The sequence below is a fragment of the Plectropomus leopardus genome, chromosome 17, assembly GCF_026936395.1.
Source record: "Plectropomus leopardus strain MGB_pleo_1.0 chromosome 17, ASM2693639v1, whole genome shotgun sequence".
NCBI classification, from domain to species: Eukaryota; Metazoa; Chordata; class Actinopteri; order Perciformes; family Serranidae; genus Plectropomus; species Plectropomus leopardus.
The window spans coordinates 31,090,504-31,106,461 of NC_142192.1; the positions used below are offsets into that span (position 1 = coordinate 31,090,504).

The 15,958-nt window shown below is 40.2% G+C and overlaps 1 protein-coding gene across 1 annotated transcript; it reads right to left on the bottom strand.

The window, feature by feature from the left end:
- Positions 1-3,236: 3,236 nt before the first annotated feature.
- Positions 3,237-15,730, bottom strand: LOC121958245 (germ cell-specific gene 1-like protein). The gene is made up of 7 exons (XM_088090226.1): positions 14,645-15,730; positions 12,127-13,135; positions 9,675-9,869; positions 9,039-9,098; positions 8,703-8,861; positions 7,186-7,297; positions 3,237-6,116 (listed from the first exon to the last, which is right to left on the bottom strand). The coding sequence occupies exons 2-7, from the start codon at positions 12,320-12,322 to the stop codon at positions 5,531-5,533; spliced, it is 1,308 nt and encodes a 435-aa protein (XP_087946352.1). The 5' UTR covers positions 12,323-13,135; positions 14,645-15,730; the 3' UTR covers positions 3,237-5,530.
- Positions 15,731-15,958: the final 228 nt, after the last annotated feature.

Consider the following 15,958-nt stretch of genomic DNA (forward strand, 5'->3'; position numbering starts at 1 on the left):
TTTATTTTATTGTTAATGAAAACTTTGATTACAGCTTGCTAACATCAAAATAATAATGCATATTATTATATATATTATATATTATTACATTATTATAATAATAAAAACATTTAAGACATATTAAAGTGCATTTTGACAAAATAGAAGTCGTCTGCCACTTTCGTGTCGTTATGTCTTTGCAGGACCCTCTCAGTGGAGCAGCTATTGTGAGTTGAGTTTTCTTAGAAAATGAAGTCCCTGTGTGCCTTAACCAAGAGTTTTTTGGTTGACCACATGAGATCTACTGACATGTGGACGCACATGAGCGTAAAACTGGAGATTCTATCTACCTTTCTCTGTTTTTGTGCCTTTTCAGCTTTGTTGTCCTTGTTTTTTGCTGTACATCTATCTGTTCTGTGTATGTTGAGCACAACAAAAGACCAGAGTCTTAAGTTCTTGTATGTGCACAAATCCTTGGGTCAACAAAGCTGATTCTGATCCCGTGAGGCAGGTAAATTGTCAATAAATGTGAGTTGAACCACTCAGAGGGCAACAGGAAACAAAGACCAGAAAGGCAAGCCAGATAGAAACAAAACAATTTTGTGGGAAAAGAGTGAGGGAGAGATGGGCTGGTTTTTATGCTGCCTGATTAGGCAAATGGAAAGCAGGTGAGTAAGTTGGTGGTGTGGGTCAGGTGATGAAAATGGCGGGAAAGAGGGTTACTGCAGGGCAGGTGGGAGTGACTGGATCTTGAGTGACATAGAGAGTCACTATTTGGCAAAGTGAAACTGAGCAGGCAACAGAATGAATACCATGAGCCAGCTGAAGTGTTAGATGGGACGTTAAGCGATTACTCAAGTTAGAATCAAATAGTTAACAGTCAACACCATGACTGTCTGTACTAATTTCATAGCAATCTATCCAACAGTTATATAGATACATCCAACCAAACTGCCAGAAGATAGTGTTCGCATTGTATGCTTCTGTAAACCATGTATACATTATACTTGTATGTTATTATGTAGTTGAATCTTAACATTTCAAAAATGCTGTGGTTTTTGTTTGGTCATTTTTTGGCTTAAGAAACCCACTTTAAGGGCACAATCAAGGCACGAAAAGCAGCAGTGTCGCAGTATAAAAAACAGTGTTTGGAGCCCAAAAATCAGATGAAAAGACACCAAACCAGTCACGACACAACACCCAGGTATGCGGCATGAAAATCAGATGGAAATACATCAACATGTAACTAGAAAACACCCATGTTTAGAGCCTAAAGCGTTGTTGGAAAACACCAACAGATTGCAAACCCTCACGTTTGGAGCCGAAAAATAAGTCAGATAAAACACACTAATAAGTATATACAAAACACACAGTTTTGGAGCCTAAAAAGTAGACTGACAAACACAAACAGGTCACTACAAAACACATACATTTGGAGCCAAAAAAACTGATGGAAAAACATAAACAAATCACTATAAAACACCTACACCGGAGCCTACAAAGCCGTTGAAAAAACTGATGGGCTGCTACAAAAGACCCATATTTAGAACATAAACAACACAGACACAGACAGGTCACTACAAAACACCTACATCTGGAGCCTACAAAGCCAATGGAAACACAAAGATGGGTCACTTGAAAACACCCAGGTTTAGAGCCTGAAAAACCAATGGAAAAACACTGACACGTTGCTGCAAAAAACCCATAATAGAGGCCCCAAACCCCCTTAAGAAACACCCACGGTTTGCTACAAAATACCCATGTTAGGAGCCTTAGAAAACCTCTGGAAAAACACAGAGTGGTCGCTACAAATCACCTAAATTTGGGGACGAAAAGCCATTGGAGAAACACTTTGGGCTACTCCAGAAAACCCCTTTGGAGCCCTAAAAAGCTGATGAATACAAAGTGATGAGTCACTACAAAACACTCACAAAATGTAACATGTTTGTTCTTTACAGAAACATAAAATGCCAACTTTATCTTCTGGCCACTGAGCTAAATCTAGACCATTTAGCATTTCTGTGGTCTATAAACTCTGCCCTCCTTACAGCCCAGTACCTCTCACAGGTGCGAATGATGTTGATCTACATGTGCTCAACCCACTTTCTGACCTGTTTACACAACGAAAGATTGATGTCTGTCACAGGTTAATCTCTAACAACAGAGGAATTACATTTAAAAACTGTTGTCTAACGGATAATCCACATACTCCACAGCTCTGATTGGGAGCAATTTTTGCCTGTTTACAGTGAAGTCTGTGGATTATCCAGAGTAACCAGGACACTCTTTTTAGAAAGAAATGTTGCTGCAAACATAATATGGTACTCTAAGATCTGAAAATGCCCTGCAATAAGTGTTATTTCTTGTTTTTTTTCCTAAATATACTTCGTTGAAATATTTTAGTGTTGTGGTTCTAGGAATAAGAGCTCAATCTTTGGCTCCTCCCAAACTCTCCAGATGTGCACAGCTGGCCTGTTTTATTCAAGACAATCACAGAAAATAGTCCCTATATAAAGATTAATATTGTTTCATAATGAGAAGACCTAGATTACTTTCTTGCTCCACTTTCTGCTGTGGTTTTTAAAATACACAACACGCATGCCGCTTATTTTATTATGACACCAAATGAATTTCAAAACACCTTTTATACCCTGCTGAAAAAAACAGATTGATCATTTTAAGATGGTTTAACTGGTTGACCAACTTGTTTGACCGGCTTGTGATGGTCACTGTAGCTGGTTTATCCACTGTACTGAATGATCAAGTAGTATTAAAGCACGGGAAGCAAAGGGCATGAATCAGTTAAGTTATTGGATATGTTTTTCTTTTCATACTGTATGATAAATACTGAATGAACCGGCACAACCAGACATGTTCTACTAGGAATATAATTAGAAATCAGGAACTTAATGACATCCACTACCAACATCTTTCCCTAATGTTAGCATGTAGCTACATGTAGCAGTGTGCTTGCAGCCAGGAAATGATTGCGTAAGAGCCCTTTCTTAAGTGAAAAATCACTAACAAAAGCTTCTTCACATGACTGGACATGCTCCAACAGGAATATCAACTCAAAATCGTTGAGAATTGTAAAACATTGGCAACCAAGGTCACATTTCCAGCACGTTAGCATGTAGCAATGTGCTTGGTGCCGAAGAATGACTGTCTATGCCGGCACTTTCGCTTGTTAAAAATCACCAATAAAAGCTAAATGGACATGAGGAATCTGATCTAAAATTTGAAGATGAATGAACATAATCAGCAACATGTTCCCCTGATGTTTGTGTGTAGCATCATGTAGCAGTGTAAGCTATGTAATGTAAATATTTGAGATAGCGTGCATGAAGCAGATGACCATAGAAATCTGTCACAAGCTGATATCAGTTTGTCGAAAGAGTAGCAAAAATTGTTCAAAACATAATATTCAAAACTATCTGAAGCCTTAGGTTTTTACCAACAGGGATTGCTTTTACATCCGTTTAGTCAAAAGTCAAAGTCAACTTTACTTTAACGTCATTATTTGGAACATTTAATATGAACATTGGACAATGTAGAATTAGCCTATATATAGACAATAAAGAAAAGCATAATAAGTCCCATTTCAAGGATACAAATACATATTTCTTGATTTGCTTTGAGCAAATAGATCCTCCAACCACTTAAATGTATAACTTAAAATTATACAAATTAGATAACGCTTATTTTTCTTGCACATGGAGCCTGCAACATCTTCAGAATTTTGTAAAATAAAGTGAGGGAATAGATGTGTTATTTGCAAATTCAAACACAGTTACACACTACATAAATAAATGAAACCCCTTCTTGTTCCATGGGTTGTGTTGTTTGTAATGAATAAACTCAGTGATGAGTATTGTGAGAAGCTCATCTTACATAAACTGTTGTATAATTCACACTTAATTTACATGTTTAATTACTTTCAACACACTGCTCAGTGACCTGACGCACCAGTTCATCTCTGACTCACTGCCTTCATTATGTCAATCTCTCTCTCTCTCAGTCTTATTCCCCTGACTGGGGAGATTATTGACATAATCTTCTGTCCAGCATTTGAAAGCATCTGTCTTAATGTCCAAACCTCTCTGTTGCTGTAATCGTTTATTCTCGCTTTTCTTCTTTAAACATCAGGAAACATAAAAAACACAGGTCCTATGCAAACCAGGTATTTAGGATTCAGATTAAACAAATCATGTTTGATTTTTTTGTATTGATCATCATAAAGAGTCTTAAAATGGTTAGGAACAGATATTTAACCCTTTAACACTGGAATCGATATCAGTTGCCTTGTTGTGCATTTAGACGCCATTAATGAGCATTTAAGCCTCTGAAACTTGATTTCTTTCAAAAACATTGGAAAAAATAATGACATAATAAGCAACCTGGCAAGAAATGTCCCGTAAATTAGTTAATGTGGGTTGTTTTTATTGCTCATCTTTTAGTGGAAGGGATTTTCAGCCATTTGTGCAGACATAAATTATGACAAACAAACAACAACAACATATAAATAACATCAGTCTCACATCCTCTCACACGTCTCATGAAATGCAATCCCTGAAGAAATCACTGTAAGGCTGCATTTACACGAGCAAAGAAGACTGAGGTTTGTTTTTCTGTTCTGGGTAATACTGATTGGTGTGTAGCAAAAATTGATATTGTACAACAACCCTGGAGGCTAATTGTTGGTGCATGTGCGGTCACAAGACCGAATTCTGTTCTATTTTTTTGATGTTCTTTGCAAATTTCTTACGAAACATAGAATAGCCAGTCAAAGACGCAATAAAAAATATACCTCAAAATGTACAAGTATTCAGAGGATTTCAACAGAATATGAAATTATAGCAGACACTTATAGCCCTCTATTTGCATGGCCACACATTACTGCTTTATTGCCATCTGGTCTAATATATTTGAATATAGTTTACAATGTACTGTTTTTAAAAATGGGAACAATAATTTTAACATTTTATATACTTTTTGGACACTTTATGGTGTTTAAAATACCTGCTTTGTGGGGCACAATCCCAGCACCTCTTGGTAAAAAAAATACAAAAAAAAAACCCAACTGCGTTTCGTAGAAAGTAAAACAAAACAGCAATGTGTCACTACAAAACACTTCTGTTTACTGCCGAAACAGTTGCTAAAGAAATTGCCAAGACTCACTAAATCCCAACCAGTTTTATTATTTGTTGGTCTCTAACAGTGGTCTGCAGTTTGGCAGGCGTCTTGCCGAGCTGACTGCAGTGGGATGGTAATGTTGCTCTGTCTTGTGGATGTGCATGTTGGCGATTTTCTGCTTCCTCATTAGCTGTGACAACATGATAAACCAACACTGGAGCTGTGCGTTTGTTTTGAAGTCTTTTTGCCCCATTGTGATCCAGAAATCAAAAGACACAGCTTGAAATGATCTTTGTGTAAGTTCAGAAAAGTGTAGAAGTTCTACAAGTATCATTTGAAACTGCATATATACAAAAAAAAACAGCGAGTTCAAGTGTACATGATGTTTGTAAAAATACTCCGTCCCCCAAAAAAAGTCTCAGCAGAGTGAGTCCTCTCTGTCGTCCTGCAGAGCGTAATCTATCTCATCCATCTCCCGCTCACAGTCTTCACATCCTTCAGCACCGCAGCCCTCCACCACCACCATACCATGAGGGTCCACCCCACATCCTCCCACTCCGCCCAGCGCTCCCATTGTTCCCAAACCCATTCCCCCAACTCCTCCTGCGGCTCCCATTCCAACCCCATTCCCTCCAACCATGCCCATTCCCCCAACTCCTCCCACTGCTCCCATTCCCATCCCTCCAACTCCGATTCCTCCTCCACCAACAAGCAGCGCTCCCCCGGCGCCACACGCCAGAGGACCCACAGCTGGTCCCACTCCTCTGGGCCACAGAGGGTCCATGAGCGCCCCCTGCTGGCCGATCTGAATCAGCTGACTGACGGAGTAAACCCCTCCGCCGCCGGCTCGAACAACCTCCTCATAGGAGGGGGCGCGGGCGGCAGCGCGAGCCTCCTCCAGCCTCACCCGGGCACGGTGCTTCATCTCGATGATGGTCTTGGTGTAGGAGTTGAGCGTGGCTACGGCGGCCGCCATGCAGCAGCTGAACGACAGCCACGCCATGCTGGTGAGAGAGAGAGGACAGAGTTTGGACACATATATTGAGCTCTTTCGTCAGACCAAAGGGTGATGCACTTTCTGTTTGAAGACACGTCACACCACGAGCGGCACAGCAAATTTCATCCACGTTTCACTGCAAAACTTTTGGTGCAAGAAGTTTGGTCACTACTCTGAGGGCTGGTGGCTGTATCATCCAGTGTGCCAGCACATTTTAATTGACAACATTTTAAAACTTTCATATTACTTTTCAAGGAATCATGATTATGTTTTTTGTTTTTTTCCCACTTTCAAGCACATCAGATTCAAACTCTGTTCAAACATAATTTCTGCTAGCAGAGAAAATCATGTAAATGTCCTGATGAACAAAACAATGGCGCTCATGAAAGAAACAATACACAAACAAATTTTCTTTTATTTTTGTACATATCCACAATTTCTTCTCAGTTTGTTAATACCCACTGATTTTTGGGATTCACCAATGTTTTTTTAAAAAATGATTATTATTTTTATGAGTGGTCAAGAACACTCTTACCAAGATAAGTGAAAAACAGATTTTCACAGGCAACAAGTTGTCGCACAGCACGAGGAAAAAAAAGGCTTACATTTGAGGAACATTTAAAAAATGCATGAATATCATTTAATTTCGATTATGTTTTAGAGTATATTATAATAACTAGATCGGTGCACAGATCCCAGTTACTGTAACTCCAGTTACTGTGTGTCTCTCTGCTGACCAGAGCTGGAATGTAACTAAGTACTTTTACTCAAGCACTGTACTTAAGTACATATCTGTGGTAACTTTTGCATTACTATTGTATTTACTCTCATGTCACTTTATACTTCTATTCCACTATACTTCAGAGGTAAATACTATACTTTTTACTTCACTACTTTTATTAGTTAATGACAAATTAAGATTTTTGTGCACAAACCAAAAATATGAAAATAAACAAGAAGCTGAAACAATTAGTCAGTAGACGGCCCGTAAATCCACTACTTGCAGCTAAAGCTTTAAAATAAGTCGCTCTTACTATGAAATCTTCTAAACGTTGGTTGTCAAAAGTGTTACTTACGCAAAAGACCACCCGTAGTCCCAGGTCTGTGGCCGCCAGTCTTTGGGCCCGATGCTCACGGTCATCTGAAACACTGTGGTGTACATCATGTGTGCCACCATCCCCATCATACCTGCAGGGGACGAAGAGACAGATACAGAGTTAAAAAGAGAAAATAACACAGGTACACTCTAAGAAATAAAGGTGCTAACTGGAACCATGTAGGATTCTTAGACTTGTCCTAATAGGACAAGCATGTCCAAACACTGTAAACAGCCCACAGTTTGTCTTTAAAAATATACTCCATGTGACCTACCGCACAATATTGGTTAATTAGGCAAGACTTTGTATTTGCTGTGTTTTTTTTCTGCTCGTGACAGGACTATCATACAGTTCGCAGACATACATTAAGCAGGAACTATACAGGCGATAAGATGATGAGGAGAAGATAAACAAGCAAAGAAACGAGAAAAGAAGCATCTAAAGCGAGTGCCACGGCTTTCAGGAGCAGTGGAAAGAATATATTTTTGTCTTTTTGTGTAAAAATGAGGACTGTGCTGTGTCATCCCACCATGTGCATTTGTTGGCATCACGGTAACGGTGTCCCGTAGTGAAAACAGCTGACGCAGAAGCATACCTAAAACGTCATAAGCAGACGCAGAAGGTCACTGATGGAGCGACACCATGTGACGAGTTGGGATGAGAATGTGTTGCGTTGTCTAATCTGTCCCCAATTCAAAAAAGTTTGGACTCTGTGACAGAAAAACCCTGTTTGTTTCCTGGTAGAAACTTTTGTAAAGGTTCCCACTGGAACCCTTTCAAAGAGTCCTACCTACAGAAAAGAACATTAAGGAAACATAAAGGCTTATATTTAGAACCATCTGTGACAGCAGGGTTCCTGCAGCTGAAAGGTCCTGACGCGCCAAGCCGACGGATGGACGTTAGTCAGTGTCAGGCCGTGGAGAACGTCTGCCCTAGTCGCTGTGATTTTTCCCGCATCATTGGCTCTCGTCGGCGCTAGGTGATTTGAATCACTGATTGGCATTTCAGCTCAGCGCGCAAGAAGAAAAACATAAGTGAGGAAAGTAAACAACTAAAGTCAAGAGGGAGTGAGATTGAAACAAACCTGTTAAGTAAAATGAGATTTTTTTTCTTTATCTATTGAGTTCTTTAGCAGAAACGTTTCCTGATAGTTTATGTTGTTGTCTGGTGCACGGTAGATATGTTCTTTCAACATTTCATTTTGTTATTTATGTGCTAACTGGTTAACTAATATCAAGACAGTCTTCCAGTTTGTTTTGAATGACGATTACAGACGGCTGCCGTCTGCTGGTACAGAGACTTATTTCCTCTCATGCAGGTGCAGAACTTACGTGTTGGTTGGCTGTCGGTTTGTTTATATGCAACTTTTTGGCTGAGACACAATGACGTACGGCGACACAGCAGGTGGCTCTAGTCGCTGCCTTTTCTCAGATGTTATTTTTGTGTCTGGGCCTTAACACCTTCGCAGAGAGTGCCCTCCCCCTCTTCCCATTCACCTGAGAGGACAGTGCACATAGCGGCGAAGGCGTTGATTTTGAGGGCGTTCATCTCCCTCTTGGCACAGAGGCAAATCACTTCAACACACATCAGCAGGAAACCCATGGCCAGGAGGCCGATGTACGTGAACTCACTGATGACCGACAGCCAGAGGACGCCTGGAGGCAAACACGAGGAGAAGAACAGAGTTTGTGTGACAAACCAACAAGAGCGAAGATTTACCGCTCAGTAATTTAATCACATAATAAATATGTGTTGTTGATCAGATGTCAGTGGTGAAGATGGAAATTTTAAATGTATTACAGGTTATATTTTCTGTGTTTTTTGTGTCCGACCTTGTGTCTCTCCTGGCGTCAGCTCAATGAAGCTGCGGCACTTTTCCTCCTGATCATCACCTGAAAGAGCAAACACAACAGAGCTCATATGTCAACATCATGAGATGTGATCAGGCCATTAACCCTTTGAAACCTGGGCAGCTGTTTTGACTTCTTTCAAAAACACGGGGAAAAGGCGATAAGCAACATAACAAGATATGGTCAAAAATTTGTAATTGGTAAAAAAGTTACAAGAAAATTTTTGAAAATAAGCAAAAAAGAAAAGTAAACAGAACCCCCCCCAACCCAAATGACCTAAAAAAGGGCTAAAATTTATTTTTAAAAAACTGCCTTTTTTCTTTTTCAATTTTTAATTCAATTTTAATATTTTATTAATTTTTTGAATAATTTCTTTTGTAGCTGCTATCGCCTGCTTCCCAAGTGTTTGAAAGAAAACAAGTTAAATTGCGTAATCTCAAAGGGTTAAAGAATTTATTCCTCTAATCCCATAACTTTTATTGCTAAAAACCTCAAAATGAATAAAAATACATCAAGTACCGAACTGGACTGGTACCATGCAGGTGCTTCCAACAGTGAACATTTGTTGTTTGACCCTGCTGGGCTCCTTTTTAACTGTTTTCTGCTCCCGTCACTGACCTTCATTGTGCTTCTCACAGGAGAGCCAGAAGCCTGTGTGGAAGTAACGCAGCATGTACTTGTCCTCGCCCGTCTCCCAGATGTAGTGGACGGCGTTGGCCAGCTGCTTCCTCTTGATCCTGGCCAGCTCCTCCCTCTGCAGCGGCGAGAGCGTCACATTGGAGGGCGGGTTCCTCGGGTCCGGGGTTGGGGCCTCTGGATGGAGAAAAGAAATGGGGGTCAAATGTATCCAGACGTGCACGAGGTGGAAACATCAAAGATCCAAGAAACTGTGACATAAATCCTACAAAGGGTCACAGCGTGTAACTCAATCCAGCCCTGAAACACTGTTCTTTAGGTAATCTGTCATTTTCTGTGACAGTGAAAATTGAATTCTACATGGAAACAAATAGGCTTAGAGGCGGGAGAGGACAGAGGGTCAGCGAATCCAGATAACATGCAGTTGCAGATACAAAGTTCTGAGATTAGCAACAAAGCCGGGATTATGTGAATCTCTGACGCTAAAGTCGAGTGTAAAATACTTGATTATGAGGTGCAAGGAAAAAATATTTCCATAAAATCCCACTGTAGATTAGTGTTTACTATTTCTGGAAACATCGATAGTTACATTGTAAACATGCTGATGCGCTTAGGAGTGGAATCTCAACACTTTTGACGTGCATGTGACAGAAAAGTGTCACATACTGGGAGGAGATGAGGACATATGCAATGCACATGCAACACAGGTGGTATCATTTGAAAATGTGGCTGGACCGAACCACCCAAAAAAAGCTTGACCACCTTAAGATGGTTAAGCTGGTTCAGCAGATTGTTTGAGGTGTGTTTTTTGCATAATTTTTAAAAGTACCATACCAGTTTGTGATGGCTGGAGTTATCCATTATTACCCATTAAAGTTTCTGTAAAACTGAAACCTGAATAATGTCCTTGAGTGTGGACAGGCGACAGTGTCATGAGAAAGCAAAGGGCATAAATCAGTTATTTCTTCTGTCCTGGGATATGCATAAAGATAAAAGTGCGCAGCTTGAAAGGCTGGTCAAACCAGCATGTCTGGCTACTGGCCCACCCAGCTAAACCATCAAAGACCAGTTAGAACTGTGGTGCCCAGCAGCTCACCTGGTAGAGCGGGCGCCCCATGTACAAAGGCTGGGTCAAAGCCCCCCCCCCAGATATCTTTGGAAACAAAAAAAAACTAGCAAGACCTGGGTCAGGACCATGTAAGACCATCTTCAACCAGCTGAAACCAACCAAAACCAGCTACCGACGTAAGCAATTTTTTTCTGGAGGGAGTTCAGATGCATATGAAACACTTAAGGAGAGCGTCAGGTAATAATGCTGCTGCTAACAACCTAAATAAGAAACGGGAGGACAGGTGAGCGGGCGAGTTTGGACAAGTCCCACAAACAACTTACTATCATGTGGGGGTGCAGAGTTCGCTTCCTGCATGTGTGTGTTTTTTTTTCTACACCTTATGATGTGCCTCTTTTGCCTAAATCTAACCATCTGTGACTTTTTGCCCGATCATAACCATTGTGACGGTCGTGCTGGTTGCCATGTGCTGCTGTGCAAACATAATGACATCCTGTGTCATCCCACCATGTGCATTTGTTGACATCACGGTAACGTCATCCCGGAGCATAAACAGCTGACGCAGTAGGATACCTAAAACGTCATACGTAGATGCAGAAGGTCACCAGGCGGGCTTTCATTAACCCTCAAAATGCACAAATTGAAATTGCAAATACAAAATACACCTCATGGAAACACCTCAGTTTTTTTCGTCAACTCGTGTTTATCGTAACAAAGTTTTTACGCTTGCATGAGGTGGTATTTCAGGCGATACAAAAGTGCCATATTTGCAATGGAAACACTTTTTTTGCTTTTATAACTCATACGACGTGTAACACCGAGTGGCGGTAATGCGACTTTTTGGATGCCAATCGCGACTAAACCCAAAGAAGAAGAAAAAGTAAAACAAAGTCACATGACATTCTACAACACATGACTCTGTATGTGTGGACGGAGGAAGAGACCGAGATCTTCTCAACTCTTATACGAGAAAAATAAATTCTGCTGGTATTCAGTTGACTTTATTGAGTGGCATCCATTGCTATGGTTATTGGAATAGGAAAGTCGTGTAAGATCACTCAGTCAAAACACAGTCATCTCGCAATGTTTTATCGAAATTTCAAAAATATTGCTTAAGTTTTGCACAAATCTGTATGGACGTCCAGCTGCTGACAGAGCAGCACCAGTGTGTCGACCCTGTGTGCAACTATAAATCAGCCTTAACCTAAACCGCATACACTGACAACACCCATTCAATCAAATGATAAAATTCAGGGGCCAAATCAACAAATAAATGGTTGTGTTTTCTCAATTTCTGGTTCATTATTTCATGTGTTTGGACAAAGAGACACTGACATCATAATGTGCGTTTTTTCCCAGCCTCACCTGTGGTGTACGGCTGGCTGTTGTTCTGGCCGCAGTTTTTCAGCTTGACCGGTGAGAGGCAGAGCGGCTTCACCACCTTGTGCGTCCCCTCGCACCAGTAGGAGGTGCAGAAAGCCGAGACGGACAGGGTGAGGGCCAGTGAGGTGAGGGAGAGTGACAGCAGGGAGCGGTTGCGCCTGGACATGTTCTCCAACATCGTTGCTTCTCGGTTTGAGGAAACTCAGAGAGAAATGACCAAAGAGTGTCGTTCGGCTTCACTGTGAGGGTCGATCCTGGTTCAAACGTGGCTGCGGCAGCATGACGGGCTCTGACGACCAATCAGGATGAAAGGAGCAAGGGTGTTTCCGTGAAAAGATGAGGCGTTGTAGATTCATGGAGGATGGTAGAAAGAGAGAGAAAGTTGAGAGAGGGGATTAGGGATGTTTGAGAAGCAGGACAAAGGTCAGAGGTCAGGTGGAGGGAGGGTGGGTGCTTGAGGAAGGAGGACAGTCGATTAGCGGAGGTCAGAGGACAGTGGAGTGGACGAAGATGAGGATTTAATCACCCCCAGAGAGTGAGAAAGAGAAAGAGACAGATGTGTGGGCCAGAGGTTGCAGGAGGAACTCCAGCTTCTCGTCCTCAGAAAAGAAGTTTAAATCTCTCCGTTTTTTCTGTCACGGCACGAGCCAGGCGACACGTTTGACTCCACACATTCTCTCTCACCGAGCCGCCGCTCTGCCTCCTGTTTCCTCTGCCATCACGTCTCAGACCCTTTTCTCTTTTTATGACTTCTCGGATGAAGATAAATCTTATCCTGCGGATTTTGCGACTAATCAGCGGCGCTCTCAGGGCACATCCTGTTCTTCAACCTGTTCCTCCACCTCTGCAGAAGGGATTGAGCTCGCGAAGGAGCGATTAGTCCGGTATCTCAGGCCTACCTCTGGGCCTGGTAATCTGTGTTAATCTGGCAGGGTTAGGTGGATGAGATTAATGCCGACCGACTCTCGTCATCTGTCTTTGTCTGGACCACCTAAGAGCAAAGGAGGGAGACAGAGGCAAACATCTGGATTACGAGATGTGAGAGTAGAGTAGTCAGTTTTTGTGTGTTACTCAAAAAAAACATGGCTGGAGGTAAATAAAACTTGAATCTAAAGAGTCTTCCTGTTTGTTTTTTAGGTTTGAGACACAGAATATTGGAGGAAGTTCTTTGCTAATTTCATTTATTGTTTCATATTGTGAGTTTATCTTTGAACTGAGAATGGCATCTAAGCTTAAGTGTGAGTTGGTTAATGCATAGGGCGTATTTTAGCGCATGTAAGTACTTACTAGATTACTAGATCCAGTAATTTAACACTAAGCCTCAGCGTTATCTCATCTATGTGCTTTTTCTGTCCTTTATCCTGCACATGTGCAAACAGCTTGTTAAATACTGATGCTTTTAACGCCCCTCACAAGTGATAGACACCAAAAGCAGCCTTTAGCATCTTAATGCTGTTCGGTGCATTTTATGTTCTTTTCATTCTTCATTTTTTGACAGTTTTTACTGTGTTCATGTATATGGCAAACATTTTGCCAAATTGTGTAGTTTTGTTTAATTTCCAGCTCAGCTCCTACAATAAGTCTAAAACACCTTGTGTTAACAAAATTTTTACAAAGAAATGTGCAAAGAAATGCACCATTGAAACCTGCTGCATTCAGACGCCGGAAATGTCCCAACAATTCCAAGAAATTTAATCTAAAGATCTGTTTTAAAAAAGAGGGGAGGGTTATTTAAAAAATAATCCCAACAAAATAGGGAAAAATGTCAATTTTTTTTTACGAACTTTATATTCAAGATGATGTTACAGAAAACTAAAATAAAATATATAATTTAATTAAATCCATAAATATTTTGAATTTTTTTAAAGTCATTTTCTGGTAATTTACTTGTAACTTTTTTTTTTTTTTTTACTATTTTTTTTACTAGTTTTTGGGTCATATTTTGTTAACTAGCTTGTTGCCTTGCCTCGATGTTTTTCGAAAGAAATAAAAAAAAATTGCTCAGGTTTCAAAGAGTTAAACTATAATCCATACAGTACTCTGTACATGCGTAGACATGATGTCTCCACACACCTGTTTATGTTATCAATAGCTGATAGTTTAACCGATGCAGGCAAAAAGCTTCCAGACATGAACTCAAACTACTGTCCCACAGAGACAGAGCATTCATTTTTAGAGATTTTAGGAGGAAATGCTGTTCTGACAGGTATAAACATCACTACACAAACATGAAAACGATGAAAATATCTGCAAAAGAACTGTAGATTCACAGTTAATAAGAGCATTTTTTTATTGAGTTTTTATGAGTCTGTATCATATATCAATAGAATAAGTGTAGTAGAATAATTCTATTTGTATGGTCGGCATCATCTCATCGAGATAAACTGAAATATTCCCCTCGTGTGAACGGAAAAATCCAGCTGCTGTTCATGCTCAACTTTTGATCAGCTTACTATCTTGCGACGAAATAAAATAATAATTTAAAAAAATCTCGGCTCACCTCGTTTGAGAGACTCTTCGTGTTTCCTCTTTGTGGATTCTGTTTCCTCCACCTTTTCCTCTGCGCTCCCTCGTCACTCCCTCCTCCGTCTTGGGTGAGTTTCCATCAGAAACCCACCCAGATTTCTCTAATCCTCACAAGTCCATCTGTTACTTTCCCTCCCCTTTCGCTCCCTATAGTGTCTCTCTTCATCCACAGCTCTTCCTCCCTCTCTTATCTTCTTCATCACTCCTCCTCTCTCGCTCCTAACCCTCCTGACCTCAGCTCCTATAGTGATTAATCTGCCAGTATGGTATGGAACAGCTTGGACTGGGATAAGAGTGTCAGTATTGTGGTTTGTTTGAACTCCAGCCTTCTTAACACAAACCAGTAAAGCTCAACAGTGAATACAGCTGCTGGCTTTAAGGCAATCATCCCGTGACGAGCAAATCGTTGGTTTGATTCTCTGATTGGAAATCAAATGAAGCGTGAGAACAGCGTGTTTGGAACAGTTTGTTCAAACTTTGCAGGTTTTCTTGCATCTGCGGAAGTTGTTTTCGGTTCTGTGACAACGACAATGGGTATATATAACCATTATTAGGTACAAAAGTGCCAAAAACTGCAGTTCCTCTAATGGCCACTTGAGGCTGGCTCCAAAAGTGAGTCAATCCCCAACAATCTTCAAAAAATGCCCAATTTTATAGCAGAAATAAGCTTATTTCCCTGTTCATGACAACTGTACAGGAGGATATTATTAATTTCAGATCTTGTTTGAAACAAAACAGAACACAACAAACAAACAACAAAACAAAAAAGAAAGCATTGATTAGTGTTATTATAGCCTGAAGGAAATCAAAAATGCAGAGAGAAACTGTTTGCATTGCTTTTTGTCTAAGTGGGAACATTAAAGGGCTAATATTATTTTTTTTTTCTTAAAAAGCTAAATAACTTGTTAAATAACAACAACAACAACAACAACAATAATAATAATAATAAAAGCATATTTCCTCCTTTTCCTTCCTTAATAATACTGAATCTATTATGCAAGTATTTTTATAGTTTCAAAAGATGTTTCATACTTCAGTTTAAAATCTCTTTAAAAACAGAAAAGCAAAATTTATTTGCCTTCCACTATATACTTTATAATTGTGGCCTTATTTTTTTTATGTTAACTAATAAATTAGTAAAATTACAGTGGCAGAAACTTGCAGTATAGTATTTCATACAGGGTAATATGTCTAAATATTTGTGCATTCATGGCCCTCTTGTGGTGACAGTAAGCAAGTTTTTATGGTTTGTAAGACAAAACTGAGCTCCACCAAATTTTCAGAGATT

Bases quoted from the DNA above. Each gene is read 5' to 3' on its own strand.
- LOC121958245 (XM_088090226.1), bottom strand. From the start codon at position 12,322: ATGTTGGAGAACATGTCCAGGCGCAACCGCTCCCTGCTGTCACTCTCC. The intron at 9,099-9,674 runs GTCAGTGACGGG...TTGCTCTTTCAG, and splicing joins CTGTGAGAAGCACAATGAAG to GTGATGATCAGGAGGAAAAG. The intron at 8,862-9,038 runs GTCGGACACAAA...GTTTGCCTCCAG, and splicing joins GACGCCAGGAGAGACACAAG to GCGTCCTCTGGCTGTCGGTC.